The sequence below is a fragment of the Penicillium waksmanii genome (assembly GCF_028829765.1).
Source record: "Penicillium waksmanii strain IBT 27052 chromosome Unknown utg000008l:1.0-5622682.0:1.0-5626561.0, whole genome shotgun sequence".
In the NCBI taxonomy this organism is placed as follows: Eukaryota; Fungi; Ascomycota; class Eurotiomycetes; order Eurotiales; family Aspergillaceae; genus Penicillium; species Penicillium waksmanii.
In genome coordinates this window covers 5,820-20,906 of record NW_026643254.1, presented here as the reverse complement: position 1 = coordinate 20,906, position 15,087 = coordinate 5,820, and the positions used below count along the sequence as shown (strand labels likewise).

Sequence of the window (15,087 nt, the reverse complement as noted above, 5' to 3'; positions counted from 1 at the left end):
GCTATTCTCTAATTTGCATGCCCATGGGCGCGTCTCCGTGATTCGCACTAGGTTTTGGTAGTTTTGTCAGCATGTAATTCGATGAGATCGGCTCTCTACTTTCGCGCAATTCAAGTGAAGGGAGCTGTTCAGCTTCATTAATGTATTGTGATATTTTCCCCAAACAAAGCTTGACTGGAACACACTCCGCCGGATAGGTAATTCCAGAATCAATGCCGGGCCGCCCAAGCTGAAATTGAGATGGGCTAACCGCAGCGGAGGAGAAAACATAGTTTCATAACAAGGATCAAAATCCAAGTGAGAGAGATTTGTGGTTTCAAAATTTGGGGATCCGAACGACGATCTGAGCATACCCTGAGCACACCCTGAGCACACCCTGAGCCCGCCTGGGATACTCACTGTTGATAAATGGTGCTTCTGTATTAAAGAGATATTACAGTCGTTGGTTGATGCCGTTGTTATAATTCATGCTATGTGTAAGGTAGAAGTGAGCTTACAATCATACAGGTATAAACATGCAAGTGATCCCAGTTTCTGTGATCTTGTCTCTTACTGAGATATACAGAACCAAATAAATCCACCCGAATTGTAGTGACCTACCGGACTTTAGTATTTAATCGACCTTCTCCGCCAGAATCCACATTCAAAAAGGGTTTAGATTAATCAATGGCTTTACTATTTTCTATCATATGAATTTGATCGCGAAGGGAAGGTTAACATTGATCATCCCAGGGCAAATTTGACAACTTCCCAACATGTGTAGGTTCGCCTAGCTAGTATACTACTACAGATACAGCTTCATCAAAAGCATGGCGCCAAGCGAGACATCCTCAACTCTTCTCTAGCTCCCTGGGAAACTAGCTCAGCTTGAGATGCATTGGACGTGGATTAAAATTCATGCCAGAGGCCCTCAATCACAAGTCACACTCTAGACGACCTTTTCTTGGATAGCTTTGCACTCCAATGCACCTGGATAGACTGTGGACTCCTCCTCCCCGGGAAATTATCATCAAAGCGCCTGATTACTTCTCGCCATGGGAGGCCTTCCACTTCTTTGAGTTGTATCAATAGGCGATTTTCCTCCGCGGAATATCGTAGACGTTTCCTCGAAGAGCATGAGCCAGGCGATGCATTTTGAGTCCTGGTTGAAGACACATCATCACTTGGCATGGTTCGTGATTTCGTGTTTACTTCGCCAGGGCGAGGCAGACAGCGCGATAAAGCACCCTCAAACAGCCAGGACAAGAACTGCAGTCGGTCCTCCACTGGGAGTGCAGAAAATTGCGCAATAATTGTGGACAACGAAGCTTTCTGATGACCAGGTCTTCGATTCGATTTTTCCTGGTTCTTCTGTTGACGATTGTCGATGACGACCGAGACTTTTTGGATTTTGGATGACCGCCGACTGGGATCGCTTGCTGTCGGCGAGTGGCACCGTCTGCCATAGGGACTGCTGTCATCTTTAGTCGAGGGACAATTGTCCACGGGCAAGCCTGCTTGGCGGGAGGTGCAAGGAGGTGCAATTTCCGTGGTGTCCTGCTGTTCTCCAACTCGGCAATAGTCTTCCTCTAACATCGCCGGGTCTATTGTCAAATCACTTGCAAAATTTTCCATGCCTGGTGGGGTTGAGATTTGGAAAGCCATAGACTGAGAAACCTGATCGGGCGTGAAGGAAGGCTCGAGGTCAGATGATCCAATGTGGGTTCGCTGTTCGAAATGCTCATCGACGGAATTGAAAATTAGATCATCGATGTGTCCGGAGCTTGGTAGATTCTGCAAATGCATAATTTCCTTCAAATCGAGATTATCCGAATCTTGATTGGCGGGCGACATTTGGCCCTCCAAATCTGGCTGTCGAATATTCTGAACGACCGATTGTGGGGCCCCATCAACACAAACCTCCATCGGCGGGCGCACTGGAAGAGGATGCCGCTCAGGCTCAGGGGCATGGGGGATCTGGGAATGGAGCATCGAGTCCTTTGAATTCTTTGGAGATGGCGTGGCATTGAGAGAGACAGGACTTGGGTAGCGACGGAGATCCAGAGGTCCTTGCTGAGAGCGTGGTTTCTCATGAGGATTCCAAGGCCGGAAAGATTCCAAACGGAACGATTCGTTTGACATAGTCAGATCATGCACAAATGAGCATTTAAAGTAGATAGTTCCACAGGGTGTATGAAACAGGGAAGAGTGAGGGCAAAGAGAGTGATCTGCACTGAGAATTGGGGGTTTGGGGGAAAGAAGGTACTTTGGCATAGGGTGAGAGGGGAATGGGGATTTGGGCAGAAGGGTTTGGGGTTCCTGGAGTGCCAAAGTGGTGGCGCTGCGCTCCTTTTATACACCAGGTCAAGAGGTCATTGTCTTGCCTTTGAATTTGATCCGCCAAATGTCGTAAGCCAGCTCACATACCACTCGGAAGCACGAGCATTTCGGCCAGATGTCCGCGATGTCCGCCCCCGTTTCCCAACGCATGCTTTTGTCGTAGCCTTGCCTGAATCAAGGCAACCGCCCCGCCCTCTAACCCTGAAATTCGCCGCTGAATGCAGATGCGGCATTTTTTGCCATCATTTCATGTGAATACGGCCAGCGAAATGAAATGATTGGCGGCGGAATTTAGCCGGACGAAGGGCCGCGGAAATTGTAGGCCCACCGGGTCTCACAGCATTCACGATAGACAGTGGGGAGAGGCAGTACAATGCAACCTCGAGGTGGCGAGAGCGGTGCAATATCTGGCGGCATGTCCGACAAGATTCAGAATCCATTGTACACCGAGGGGACGAAGACATCGCGAAATCGATGCTTCCAGCCTGAAAAACGAGACAACAGTCCGGAGATGCAGCTCTGTTCGAAGCCAGGGTTTCATAGTAGTCTCAAGGAAGAATGAAGCAGAAAGCTACCGATTGGAAAATTCTTATCCATACACAGAGATCGCGAAGCGCGGATTTGAGCCACGGCGAAAGCTGGCCGAAACGAGCTGGATTCCCGGTTAGGCGACATCTTCGATCAAATGAAAAGATCAGGCAACCAGACCCAACACGTTTGAGACTAGTGGGGGGCGAAGGAAGGGGGTTCAGTCGAGTTGGGAGGGCAGGAAGAGATGAAGGTGCGTGGGAGAAGTGCAGATGAGGACGAGCGGCCTTTTATAGAAGACGGGTGGAGGGTTGGGTCGGTAAAAGCGGCCACTGCGGCGCTATGCCGAATAGGGCGGCCGCAATGGACGCGATACCGGAAAGGGCAGGGCCCCTGCGGGTTAGGGCAGGCGGTCACGAGCGGCAGGCTCGGGTAGCGAATGGCGGCCGTTTTTGGCCCCCCCGCTTGCCGTCGTGTGGAATACTAATATATCTTATATTCTAGAGTAAAATTATAAAAGAAACCCCCCTTTATATAATTATACTGGGAAGAGAAGTTACTTTAGTTTATTACTCTTAATCAACTACCTCTATAACTACTTAAAAATCCTATATTTTATAAGATTATCTATATCGGCTGCTCTATACTATCAGACCTCTTTATATCCTCTGCTAAAACGATACATTACTGTCTATACTTAATTATCTAAATATATTAGAATTCTATCCTCTGAAACCTTTCTCCGGATATAAAGCTTTTACTTATACTTAATTACTAAATATTACCTTATAATTAGTTATTTATAGCAGTGACTGCTTATTTTATAGATATAAATTAGATATACTAAGAGGTACTACTTAGATTTAAGCCAGTATATAGTATATATAGTAGTTTAAATCTAAATAATATACTTCTTAAGATCCTAGAGGAATATCAGATCCAAGATCAGATCTATAGTATTACTACTAATAATGCTATAAATAACAGGACAATAATAGAAGCCATCTAGAAAAATCTACTAAGTAATATAACTATTATCCAGATTCTCTGTCTCGTATATATAATATAGCTTAGTTTAAATAATCTTCTAGAGAAGCTAAAAGCTAATCCTTAAAATAAGGATACTAATATACGATAGACTGAGCAGCAGTCTACTGTAGTAAAACAGAATGCCTGGGAATACAAGATTTTATCAATACTAAACAAAATATATTTCCTGGCGATATATATTAATACTAGTCCTTAACGCCGAAAGACCTTTCTATAACTCTAATCCAAAGAGCCTAAGCTTGTGCTAGTTTAAGACGTAAAGACTAGGTAGAACTCTACGTTCTTAATGCTCTGTTATACTAAAAGAATTTACTCTTTCTTTAAGCCATTCTATAAGGAATATTACTATAACGAGATACTTTTAACTAATAAGGAATAGCGACAGATTAACTATCTGCTTTATATTACCTAACTGTTCTTTAACTATATAACAGAGCTATCTAAAACTAAGGATATAACTACCTATCTAATCTTTAAGCTTTATAATATACTTTTTAGTTATCTTAAACAGGCAAAAGAACAGCTAAAATATAAGTATATTCTATAGAAACAGCAGATATTAACAGCCTTAGATACTGGTTGTAAAAAACTAAGTATCTACTATTTACAAACAGATTATATACAAAAATATACTTTTACTGTCAGTATAATACTAGCTTCTGATAGCCGATTTTAGTTCTTTCTCTCAGATAACTAGGATACTAATTAGCGTAAAAAGTATTGGAGGTTATTTTAATCAGCATTGATTCTATATCAGCGCCGTTTCTTAAATAATCAGTCTACCCTAGATCCTTAAGCCCAGACTAAGTCTACTTCTAGACTTAACAAGATGCTGAGTAGGACAAAGCAAACTACAAAGCTAATAGGGGACGAAATCAGTCAGTATCTAGATGGTAGTATATTCTAACTTTTTGATCATCTTTTATTATATTGTATTCTAATATTTATCAGACCTAATTGAAATAGAGCCACTACAGTACTGGTAAGAGAATCAGATCTGCTTCTCTGCTATTACCCAGCTTACCTAAGATATTCTATCTATTCTGGCTACTGGTGCTGGTATTAAACAGCTTTTTAATACTATACGTGATATTTGTTACTATCGACGTGGTCGTATAAATTCTGATATTATTAAGGAGTATATGTTATTTCTTTGTTTAATATAATTTAACCTTCAGGAGACAGAGACAAAGGAGCTAGAGCAGTATTTTACTCTATATAAAATTAAGGCAGCCAGAGAACAGGATACGGAGTATACAGAGGAGGTTAAGATTAATAGTATTAGTGATGATAAGGAGGAAGAGCCAGCTGTAGCTGAGGAGGAAGAGCTAGCTATAACTAAGGAGAGGGAGGAGATAGCTAGATCAAGTAGTCACAATCTTGATAAGCTACAGCTATTATAGCCTCTATTGCTATCTCAGCTATCCTAGATTTGTATATCAGGACGAAAGCGTAAAGCTAGGACTGACGATATTTTTGAGATTTATTAGATTTTGAATTTATTTACTTGCTAGTTATTAATCACTGTCTCCTATACCTATACAATTTAATTGATGAATTCACAAATATGACAAATATCTAGTATTAAGAGCTATATTACTGGAAATTAAATACCTGATATTACAGCCATAGGAATACAGAATTATACAGTTATGTGAGTAGTGGCCTTAGTAGCCTGTTTGCCTTGTTTATACTAAAATAGGAACCCACTGGGTTCCCAAATGGGTTTTGGGTTATAGGTGATAACCCAAAACCTATTAATGGGTTATGGTATTCAACCCAAAACCCATTTTGGGTTGGGTTGGGTTGGGTTGGGTCCGGGTTATAGTGGGTTCTGGCGATGCCTATATATGATTATATGAACAATAATCCTAGTAAATATCGGCCTATCGTGCCCGATAAATTTGAGTTTTCCCCGTAGGTGATCAATCTCATATTTTCTAGAAGATACGGCCAATCGCTTATGTTTGATACATTAGACGATACTAAACCCCGTTCGCTCCCGGAGGCACTTTGAATTATCGGTTTCTAACATATATTTTAGGTACGGTAACAGAACATAACCCAATGTAGGTATATATAAGCCAGATTACGCTGAAGACAATCTGTAATATTAGCGTGTTAAATATAAAGAAGATACCAAGCTACTGGTTAAGCACTTGAACTATTTTTAGCAGAGGTTTCAGAATCTTAATTAGATCCTATATATCCAGAAAGTCAGATCGTGGCTAAGAGTCTACGAATAGTATAAGGAGCCAAGTCGCTTATACAGCGACGATAATGGCAAGGTAGGCCATTTGCCGTATATTTTGTCTGTAAGCTCTGGCTTTTACATTAGTCTAACACAATCAGTAGGCAATTTACGAAATTTATCTCGAGCACAGGTGGCCGGATTCATTTAACTGAGAGGCATAGTAGAAAGCATTGGAAAGTTTTTATTATAATAAGGACTGACGAAAGGAATAGATTACAGGGAGTTAAATCGAATTTAGGTGAAATATGCCAAATATTCAGCAAAGTACAAGATTAACTATAAGTATCACAGACAGGCTATAACGCCAAGGTTTGATTTTTAAGCCTAGGGTAGCTTTCTATAGGCTAGCGTCTGCCGAGGAAAATATATACTATCGAAGTTGCTGATTCGCTTACTCGTTGTTATATTGTCTATTGTAGAGGCTGATACAGACGTTGTTGAGGCTATAACGGGTATAGGCATCAAGCTGGAAGGGTACAGAACCCTCAGATTAGGCTCAATCTATTTAAGCTCGGCAACCTCTTATCTACAGTTACCTTTGTATTAAATCAATCCAAAATCATTGCGGAGCTCCTCGTCTGTAGGTATCCGACTCAAATTAGATCTGACCACCACGATATCGTTAGGATCAAGCAAAACATAGCTAATAAAGTACTTAAGAGTGTATAAATAATTTGCTTTTATAATGATCTGTTCTATATTAATCCTAATTATATAGCTTTAGTTTTTCTATATCATCCTACTAAGAATACCTAAAAATAAACAAAATCCAGAGCTAGGCGACGTCTACTATAACTTTACTTGATTTAGCGTTTAGAGGTTCGGTATGGCATCAGCTTTACAAAAGGAGATAAGCCTTCAGTTTATAGTTTTCCGGATTCAGTTGATAATAAGTTTTCTGGGTGATCTAGGTAAGAATACTCGCCCTATTCTTACCCGCTCTCAACCCGTCCTTACCTCTATCACCCCAGTCTCCTAAATTCTCGCCTATATCACCTATACTTACCCTAAGGTCAAATCCAACGCTATTTTAGAGCGCAGGGCACATTGAGAATTAGCCGTAAACTATAATAGGCTTATATACAGTCAATAGTCGGGTGGCTGTCGCCCGGGTAAGAAATGGGTAAGCACCGCTTTACGGTTGTACGACCGGGGGTAACAAGGGTAAGTATGCTATAGACAGGGTAAGAATCTGGGTAAGAATCACTTAAGTCGTACGACCACTGTATAGACCCCTTTAGCTAAACAACTGTAGAACATTATTAGATCGTACTCTTTCCCCTGAAACGCTTGGTATCTTAGTATCTGTACGTAACTATAACTAGAAGTATTATACCACTTTGTTTCTCTAGTGCCTTTAACTTATGGTCTGCCTTGTATTATCGTCAGATTTGGCCCTTAAAGGTTACACTAAAACCAGAGTCTTCTTATTGAGAATAAGTCTAATGTTTAGGTAGCAGAAATATATATGTATATAGGTACACCGACAGGCTATATAGCGCAGGAAGATAATACCCTAGTTAGCTATAGGTTTGGCGCTTACATAAGTTAACTATGCTGCAGGTAACACTATAGAACTTATATTTTCTTATCGCTCGCTACTACGCTTTATATCCGCTACTAGCAGCTACAAGCCCCACAAAGCGCTTTCCCGAAATTAGTTAGTAAATTAACCCTACGATAAGTTCTGATTATCATCTGACGGTCTTATTCTGTATCAGTTTACCCTCCTACCTATAAGTCTGGGAAGAAACACCTCTTCACTATTTACCTAGGTAGCCTTCTGACCGCCTGCTTGTCAACATATTGACTCTTATACTATATCAGGCAAGATCTAGATACAGTATAGATTCAGATTACTCTGGTCTTTCTTCTAAGCAAAGTATCTCAAAATACAAGAGATGCACATAGATGTTGAGAGCCACAACCACAGCTGGGAAGGACTACAACAGATAATCATTGAGTCCTTTGTTGCTGCTGAGGTATTCCTTTATTCCTTACTCACCTTCAGTATATAACAATAACCTGTCTTACTTGAAAAGGAGACAGTCCGATAGCCTACGGTATTTACAGTTTTTAACTAAAGCAACGTCTTAGTACAGGAGTTTGGTTAATTATATGGTGGTTAACCATCTGCCAAGCAGCTGGAGAACGCTCTACTCCACCTGACATCTTTCGTTCCCTTCCTAGATCGGTCCGATTATCATATTTAGGTTAACGACTGGCCCTACGTATTGCTACCCGATGTTATACATCTCGTTGTCTGGTCACAAATTACTATTCCTCGGGACCCGGAGACTAGGGACATATCGCCAGAGGGCAGAGTTGTTGTTGACGGTTTTGTTAAGAGGTATTTTATAGATGCTACGGGGTTCGGGGAATTATGGTGCGTCCTGTGGTTCAAGAAACTATCGGGTTTACAGAGCATACCAATCTAGAACACATACATGTCTTAGTCAAGGGGGCAGATGACGAAACCATAAATAAATAGATCACCGACGCCTGTATGTGCAATCGGTATTAGGGTAAGTTGGTCCTATACCAAGTATTCCCTGTTGTATACTCGACGAGTTATAACTCCTTAATGACCCTGTAGATACGATTCGCCGGGTATAGGGTTATTAATCCGTAGGATAAATTATACTAAGTTGGATATATTATCCAGCTTAAAACACTTATTCTTCCCCCTCTAGCGAGTCTATTCTTTTCCCCATCTTTCCTTTACACAAAAATTACCTCCGCTCTGATACTGCAACATACCTTACCTCGTGATGAAATCAGAGGATATATATCGGTCCGTGTAACAACGATATACAAGTATTGCGAACCAGGCCAACTCTATATAAGAAAAAGCTGCGATGGTATTTGGATATAATCCAGAGGATTTACTCTCCATCCCCGACAATATAAATATAAGTGTTAGTTGTAGGAACCCATTGGCAACGATTAATATCAGCCCAGTGAGTTACAGAGAACTATTAGCTGCCAGTGTTGACTTTATCTTAAGAATCTTAAATAGTACGAGACAGTTATTGATCTTAGAAGTGGTGGAGGTATTAATGTTTTACTAGCCATAAAACAGGTTGGGCGGGAAAGAAGGGCTATAGGTATTGGAATAATAAAGGTAGGTAGTGGCACTCCTCTATATAAACACAATTATATCTTCCTTCTTAACTTTTAGTCTAGGATATGCTGGAATTAGCCTCGTAACGCAAGAAATACCAGAGCATCTAATACATCTATTATCGAGGCATTTATTATATCTAGCCCCTTACCACCCTCTACAGTTGACTATATCATCAGTAACTGTATAATAAATCTGGTGCCAGAAGCGGAGCAACTACTTATCTTTTAAGAGACATTTCGGTGAGAGTTATAATCAGCGATATCCTAGCAAAGCAAGAGCTTCCGTTGGAGATAAGACAAGATCTTCCTCTGTATATTGGCTAGTAGGTCTCCTAGCTAGATTCTTTGTTTGCTATAGGTAATTTTTAGTCTAGCAAACAAACTGAGAGCAAGGATATGAAAGGAGAACAAAGGAGCTTAAGTGTTTTCCCTGAATCTTAAGAATTCTTCTGAATTTCTTATTTTCGGAGCCAAGTCTTATATCTAAATCTTATTATCCGCAAAGCGCCTGTCACTTATCTAATCCTGTAATGTCAAAAAATAATCTTCTGTGCGAGCTCCTGCCTAGTGATAAGGAATTTATACAGTATCTGAAAATAGACTTAAAGACAAAACAGCGACGTAATACTTCTCTGGCCTGTACTGAGTGTCGGAAAAAAAGGTTTAAGGTCAGAAATATAGTTCTTCCATTCAACGGAGCTAACCTAGTGTAGTGCTCTGGTGCGACCCTATATACGATATATATGACCGAAGGTCGCCAGTGCTTGTATGATATAGCCGGTGATCAGAGACGTAAGGCTTATACCGCCGAGCTGTTATACTTCCGTATCGCCCTATGCCTAATTGCTAAGTTACGCTCTGGAACACTGGAGGAGATATTATAGTTGATCAGAGAGATCCAAAACCTACTAACAGATCAAGATACAGTCAATCATCTTGTTGACGGATGCTCATTGTATAAAAACTTAGAAATTCATTATAACACCCACTGGTTGCAGATCAAGCCGCATCCAAGAACGAGGGAAAGGACAAATTACAGTTCAAAACTGGGTCAATGATCTTTAGTTGTATCATTTGCGTAGATACTCGACTCGAACATTATCAGCAAAGCTTCTTTTATTATTATTGCTTTATATACTGCACTTAGTCTTTTCCTACAGTTGTTACGGAATCGAACTATGCGGCGATTAGAAGATATAGGTTACTTGATCACGGCAAGCTTTGGCTTATTAGGTGGAGTTGTCACGAGCCAACGAACTTGCGTAGCCGTTCGACTAACGGCGATCCCGAGCGATCATCGCATGACCCGAGGTGAATCTTGTTCAGGTTCTCACCCCGTCTATTGCTCACTCACCCTTCTCACCCGGTGTCGCGCGACCGAAAAGCGGCGATCGTTAGTTTCTCCACTAGGCTAAACCAAATGATTGGCCCGCATGGCCATTCGGCGTTAGGCTTATGTACGGTTAATAGTTAGGTGGGTGTCGCCTGGGTGAGATTAGGGTGAGAATAGAGTGAAAGGTAATTGAGGATCCTGCAGGTCAGTGCGAAACTGCTTAGCTAGGCTACAGTAATAGATTATTGGATATGACTGTTCGCTCTAATACACTAGTCTCTTGGCATCTACACATAGCCACTCTTGAGCTTTGTTGATTCGGACGTATAGTTATCTAAGTTTTAGGTCTTTCAAGAATAGACTTTATAGCTCCGGGGTCCTTTTAATGATTCCCTAAGCTTCTTAACCCACTTACTTGGCGGTGGGGGGTGCGTGCTTAATCGGCCTTCTTGCTCAGAGGCATTTTCTAGTTTAGGGTCCGTTGCGTCATTCGTTTCGAAGTCGTCGTCTACTTCGCCTGGGGCAAAGTCGTCTTTATGAAAGGGATCTCCAGCAAACCTCGTCTATTTATCTTCTGGTTGTTTTGGGGACCCACGAGGACTTAGGCCGGATTCGGCGGACCTGCCTTCTAGATGTGCAGGCAATCGATCTGGACTTCTGCCAAACTTTAACCCCAGTGCAGTTAACAATAGAGTACACAGCGTGTCGGGAATAAGATATAGGGAACTACCCGTCGCGTGGCCGATCTCTACAATACTTCAAAGCCATCATACTCTAACATTGGGCCTTGGCACTGTTTCCTTTTTATACTTCGACTGGATATTTAATGCTCCTGATGCCGTGATGATACGGATCACATATATGTACTAAGGAAAGGAGAATACTTGCGGTTCAACCGCTTCTCACGCCGCGACCACTCTATTACGCCTGCACATTCGGCTCCCTTCTCCACAGTTTCACCCACATATCCGCTGGGTTGGCATTAAATCGTTCGATCGTACTCAGCTCAAAGTCGTCGCTCTCAAAGCACCAATCGTAACGATGGACCAGCGTTGCGATCATGATTTGCTGCTCCAGGTACGCCAAGTTGCGTCCAATGCAGGCCCTCGGCCCGGTGCTGAATGGCAGCACATGTGTCCGGCATCTGGGACCTTCCACTTCATCTAACCACCGTTCTGGTCTGTATGTCTCTGGGTCGGAGAAGAGCTCTGGATTACGGTGTAGTGTGTACGTCGGCACCGAGATCGTGACGTCACCGGCGATGTGATACCCTGCGATGCTCGCACCTTCAGGTGGCGTGATTCGTGGTAGCCCTAGAGATGTCGGCGGTCGCAGACGCATGGCCTCATCCAGACACGCACGTAGATATTTCAAATCCTTGACTTGCTCGTATCGGGCAGCTGTGGCCTGACCGCCAAGGACCGCATCCAGCTCCTCGCGCAATTTCTTCAAAACGGGAGGATTGCGGATAAGGTAGTAAAGACAGTGGGTCATCGCAGTGGTTGTGGTGTCCGAACCCGCATTGATCATGACGCCGGCCTCTTTCTCCAGCTCGAACATGGACAGTCCGACGTCCTTCCCGTTCCGGTCTTGCAAGAGATGATGGAAGAAGTCGGTGTATCCTGCCGGCTTTCCGCTTTCTTTCCTTTCCCGAACCTTGCGAATCGTGAGAGCGGTAAAGTCTGCTCCGCCTTTGTTGCCAGGGTGCCATTGTGTCCAACGTTTCGTAAGCCAGAGAAGCTTCGGCCAATGGGCCAGAATCACATCATATCGACTGTTCGTATGAAAGGAGCGGATGGCGTGCATGTGATATCGTTTGCCGTCCCAGGTCTCCGCAGGCGCTAGGTCGTCTCCCTGTTCGAGGAAGCCCATCGGCTTTCCAAATGCAGCAGCGCCGATCACGTCGAAGGTGAACAGATTGAGCCACCTCCGAACGTTGTGAAACGTCCCACCAACCGGAACACCTTTATTATCTGAGGGTGATGAGCTGCAGAAAGAGTCCATCTTGGCCAGAAATGTCACCACTTGCTGTTGAATGATTGGCTCCATGTCTACGATATTTCTCTGCGCAAACCTATGAGATCTCCATTAGCATGCCATCCGGATCTCTAAAAGTGGGATTGGCACCCTACGCGTTCGAGACATATTTTCGCTTTCGAGCATGTTCTTCTCTGGACCGTGTGCCGACGATCGAAGTATACTCATTGCCTGTGAATGTGTCGTAGAAGGGATCCTTTTGGACCTTTGTTGTAAACCCATAGATGTCTGTAACTGCTGCAGGAAGGTTGAATGAGATATGCTCCGGCTGGATCCGGATCACAGGGCCGAGCCTCTCATGGGCCTTGTGTACCTCAAGAGACCGCCGACCTTTTCGAAAATTATTTGCAGACCAGAGGTTTGTGAATCCGGCTATGGATGGTGCGGGAAAGCGACGTAAGTTTTTATCGTCTTTAAAGTATATGAAAATCGGACGAAAGATGGAATAGCACAGCCCGAGGCTGGCAATGATGAGTAAGTTAATCATGTTGACTCTTCTTCCTTAGATTCCTTGGATCAGTTCCACGGAGATCAGGTCTTCCGGGCCACTCTATATAATCTATCCCACCATGATGACTTCTGTCGACACATCGCAGATAAACATATCCACGAATCTCGTCAAGACATGGAAGCATTTTCGGAGAAACCAGAAGCGACAGGACAGCTCTCCTAAATATATTCCGACCCGTCCCCCCCCCCCGGGGACGCGCTTAGAGAAAGTCTTGGCGAGGGGGGGGGGACGAGTAAATACGTCCCCCCCCCCTAACTAGGTCACCCCTCTATATTTTTCGATCGGGCTTTTTAGAAGTTTGATTAGAATTATCTATACTATCCTCCTGTCAGGTTTAACAGGATGATTTCTAGTCAGAAGGGTAAAACCCTAAGGGGTCTGATTTTGGTAGGTGATTTTTTGATGGGGTATGCCAAGACCAGGACCGACGGGTAGTCTATACCCTTTTTGGCCAGCCTTCTAAGCCTAGGGTTTCTGCCTTAGCTATGAGGTATTCTAGGGCTTTTGGGTTAAGACTAGGGTTGCTGCTTATTGGCTAACTAGTGAAGCTAACTAAATCTGGTTTGTACTACTATATAGGTAAGCTTAGTGAGTAGGGGTCTAGAAGGCTATGATTATATAAGCAGGGCCTATAGAGGTTGAAAACAGTATAAAAGAGGTCTGGAAATTTTTAGACTGCTGACTAATATTAATTTATATAGGGTAATAGAGGGGATTTTAGTGATCAGAATGATATTAGTATAAGCTAGGTAAGCCTAGTGGTTATTGAGATATTGATAAATAAATATTTCTATTACAGATATTACTACGGGTACTGTGGCCAGTTGTTGAATAATACCTTATAGTATATATGTCTATACCTAGGAATATTAAAGTATAAGCTTGAATATTATAATCTTCTTAAAGTATTAGAAATAGTATATAATCCTACTATAGTAAGGTACTAGGGGTAAGGTACTAGAGATAAGGTGCCGGGGGTAAGGTGCTAAGGGAGAGGTACTAGGGCTAAGGTGCTCAGGGTAAGGTACTAGTGCTAAGGTGCCGGGGCTAAGGTGCCGGGGGAGAGGTACCAGAGGTAAGGTACCCAGGGAGAGGTGCTAGGCGAGAGATGCTAGGGCTAAGGTGCCGGGGCTGAGGTGCCAGAGGTAAGCTGTCCGGGGAGAGATACTAGTGCTAAGGTACCCAAGGAAAGATGCCGGGGCTGAGCTGCCAGAGGTCAGCTGCCCGCGGAGAGCTGCCGGGGCTAAGGTGCCAGGGCTCAGCTGCCAGAGGTGACCTGCCAGAGGTGACCTGCCCGGGGTGAGCTGCGGGGGGTGAGGTGCTAGGGTTAAGGTGCCAGAGCTGAGCTGCCCGGGGTAAGCTGCCCGGGGTGAGGTGCTAGGGCTAAGGTGCCAGAGCTGAGCTGCCCGGGGTGAGCTGCCCGGGGAGAGGTGCCAGGGCTAAGCTGCCACAGGTGAGCTGCCCGGGGAGAGGTGCTGGGGGTGAGGTACTGGGGGTGAGGTGCTAGGGCTAAGGTACTGGGGAAGAGGTGCTGGGGGAGAGAGGTGCCAGGGCTAAGCTGCCACAGGTGAGCTGCCCGGGGAGAGGTGCTGGGGGTGAGGTACTGGGGGTGAGGTGCTAGGGCTAAGGTACTGGGGAAGAGGTGCTGGGGGAGAGGTGCCGGGGCTGAGCTGCCACAGGTGAGCTGCCCGGGGAGAGGTGCCAGGGCTGAGCTACCACAGGTGAGCTGCCCGGGGAGAGGTGCTGGGGGTGAGGTGCTGAGGGTAAGGTGCTAGGGCTGAGCTGCCACAGGTGAGCTGCCCGGGGAGAGGTGCTGGGGGAGAGATGCTAGGGGAGAGGTGCTAGGGCTGAAGAGCCGAGGCTGAGCTGCCACTGTTGAGCTGCCACTGTTGAGCTGCCACAGGTGAGCTGCTACAGGTAAGCTGCCCG

At 44.1% G+C, this 15,087-nt stretch overlaps 5 protein-coding genes across 5 annotated transcripts; 3 read left to right on the top strand and 2 right to left on the bottom strand.

The window, feature by feature from the left end:
* Nucleotides 1-921: 921 nt before the first annotated feature.
* Nucleotides 922-2,121, bottom strand: N7481_008448 (uncharacterized protein; the record flags this gene model as incomplete). Its single annotated transcript, XM_057267667.1, has 1 exon — nt 922-2,121. One exon carries the CDS (start codon nt 2,119-2,121, stop codon nt 922-924), a length of 1,200 nt encoding a protein of 399 aa, XP_057118344.1.
* Nucleotides 2,122-4,726: 2,605 nt separating this feature from the next.
* On the top strand, nt 4,727-5,300 carry N7481_008447 (uncharacterized protein; the record flags this gene model as incomplete). Its single annotated transcript, XM_057267666.1, has 3 exons — nt 4,727-4,779; nt 4,875-5,010; nt 5,076-5,300. 3 exons carry the CDS (start codon nt 4,727-4,729, stop codon nt 5,298-5,300), a joined length of 414 nt encoding a protein of 137 aa, XP_057118343.1.
* A 2,752-nt stretch (nt 5,301-8,052) lies between these two features.
* Nucleotides 8,053-8,589, top strand: N7481_008446 (uncharacterized protein; the record flags this gene model as incomplete). The annotated part of the gene is made up of 2 exons (XM_057267665.1): nt 8,053-8,133; nt 8,365-8,589. 2 exons carry the CDS (start codon nt 8,053-8,055, stop codon nt 8,587-8,589), a joined length of 306 nt encoding a protein of 101 aa, XP_057118342.1.
* A 1,218-nt stretch (nt 8,590-9,807) lies between these two features.
* Nucleotides 9,808-10,161, top strand: N7481_008445 (uncharacterized protein; the record flags this gene model as incomplete). Its single annotated transcript, XM_057267664.1, has 2 exons — nt 9,808-9,945; nt 9,991-10,161. The coding sequence occupies 2 exons, from the start codon at nt 9,808-9,810 to the stop codon at nt 10,159-10,161; spliced, it is 309 nt and encodes a 102-aa protein (XP_057118341.1).
* A 1,370-nt stretch (nt 10,162-11,531) lies between these two features.
* On the bottom strand, nt 11,532-13,134 carry N7481_008444 (cytochrome P450; the record flags this gene model as incomplete). The annotated part of the gene is made up of 2 exons (XM_057267663.1): nt 11,532-12,684; nt 12,743-13,134. 2 exons carry the CDS (start codon nt 13,132-13,134, stop codon nt 11,532-11,534), a joined length of 1,545 nt encoding a protein of 514 aa, XP_057118340.1.
* Nucleotides 13,135-15,087: the final 1,953 nt, after the last annotated feature.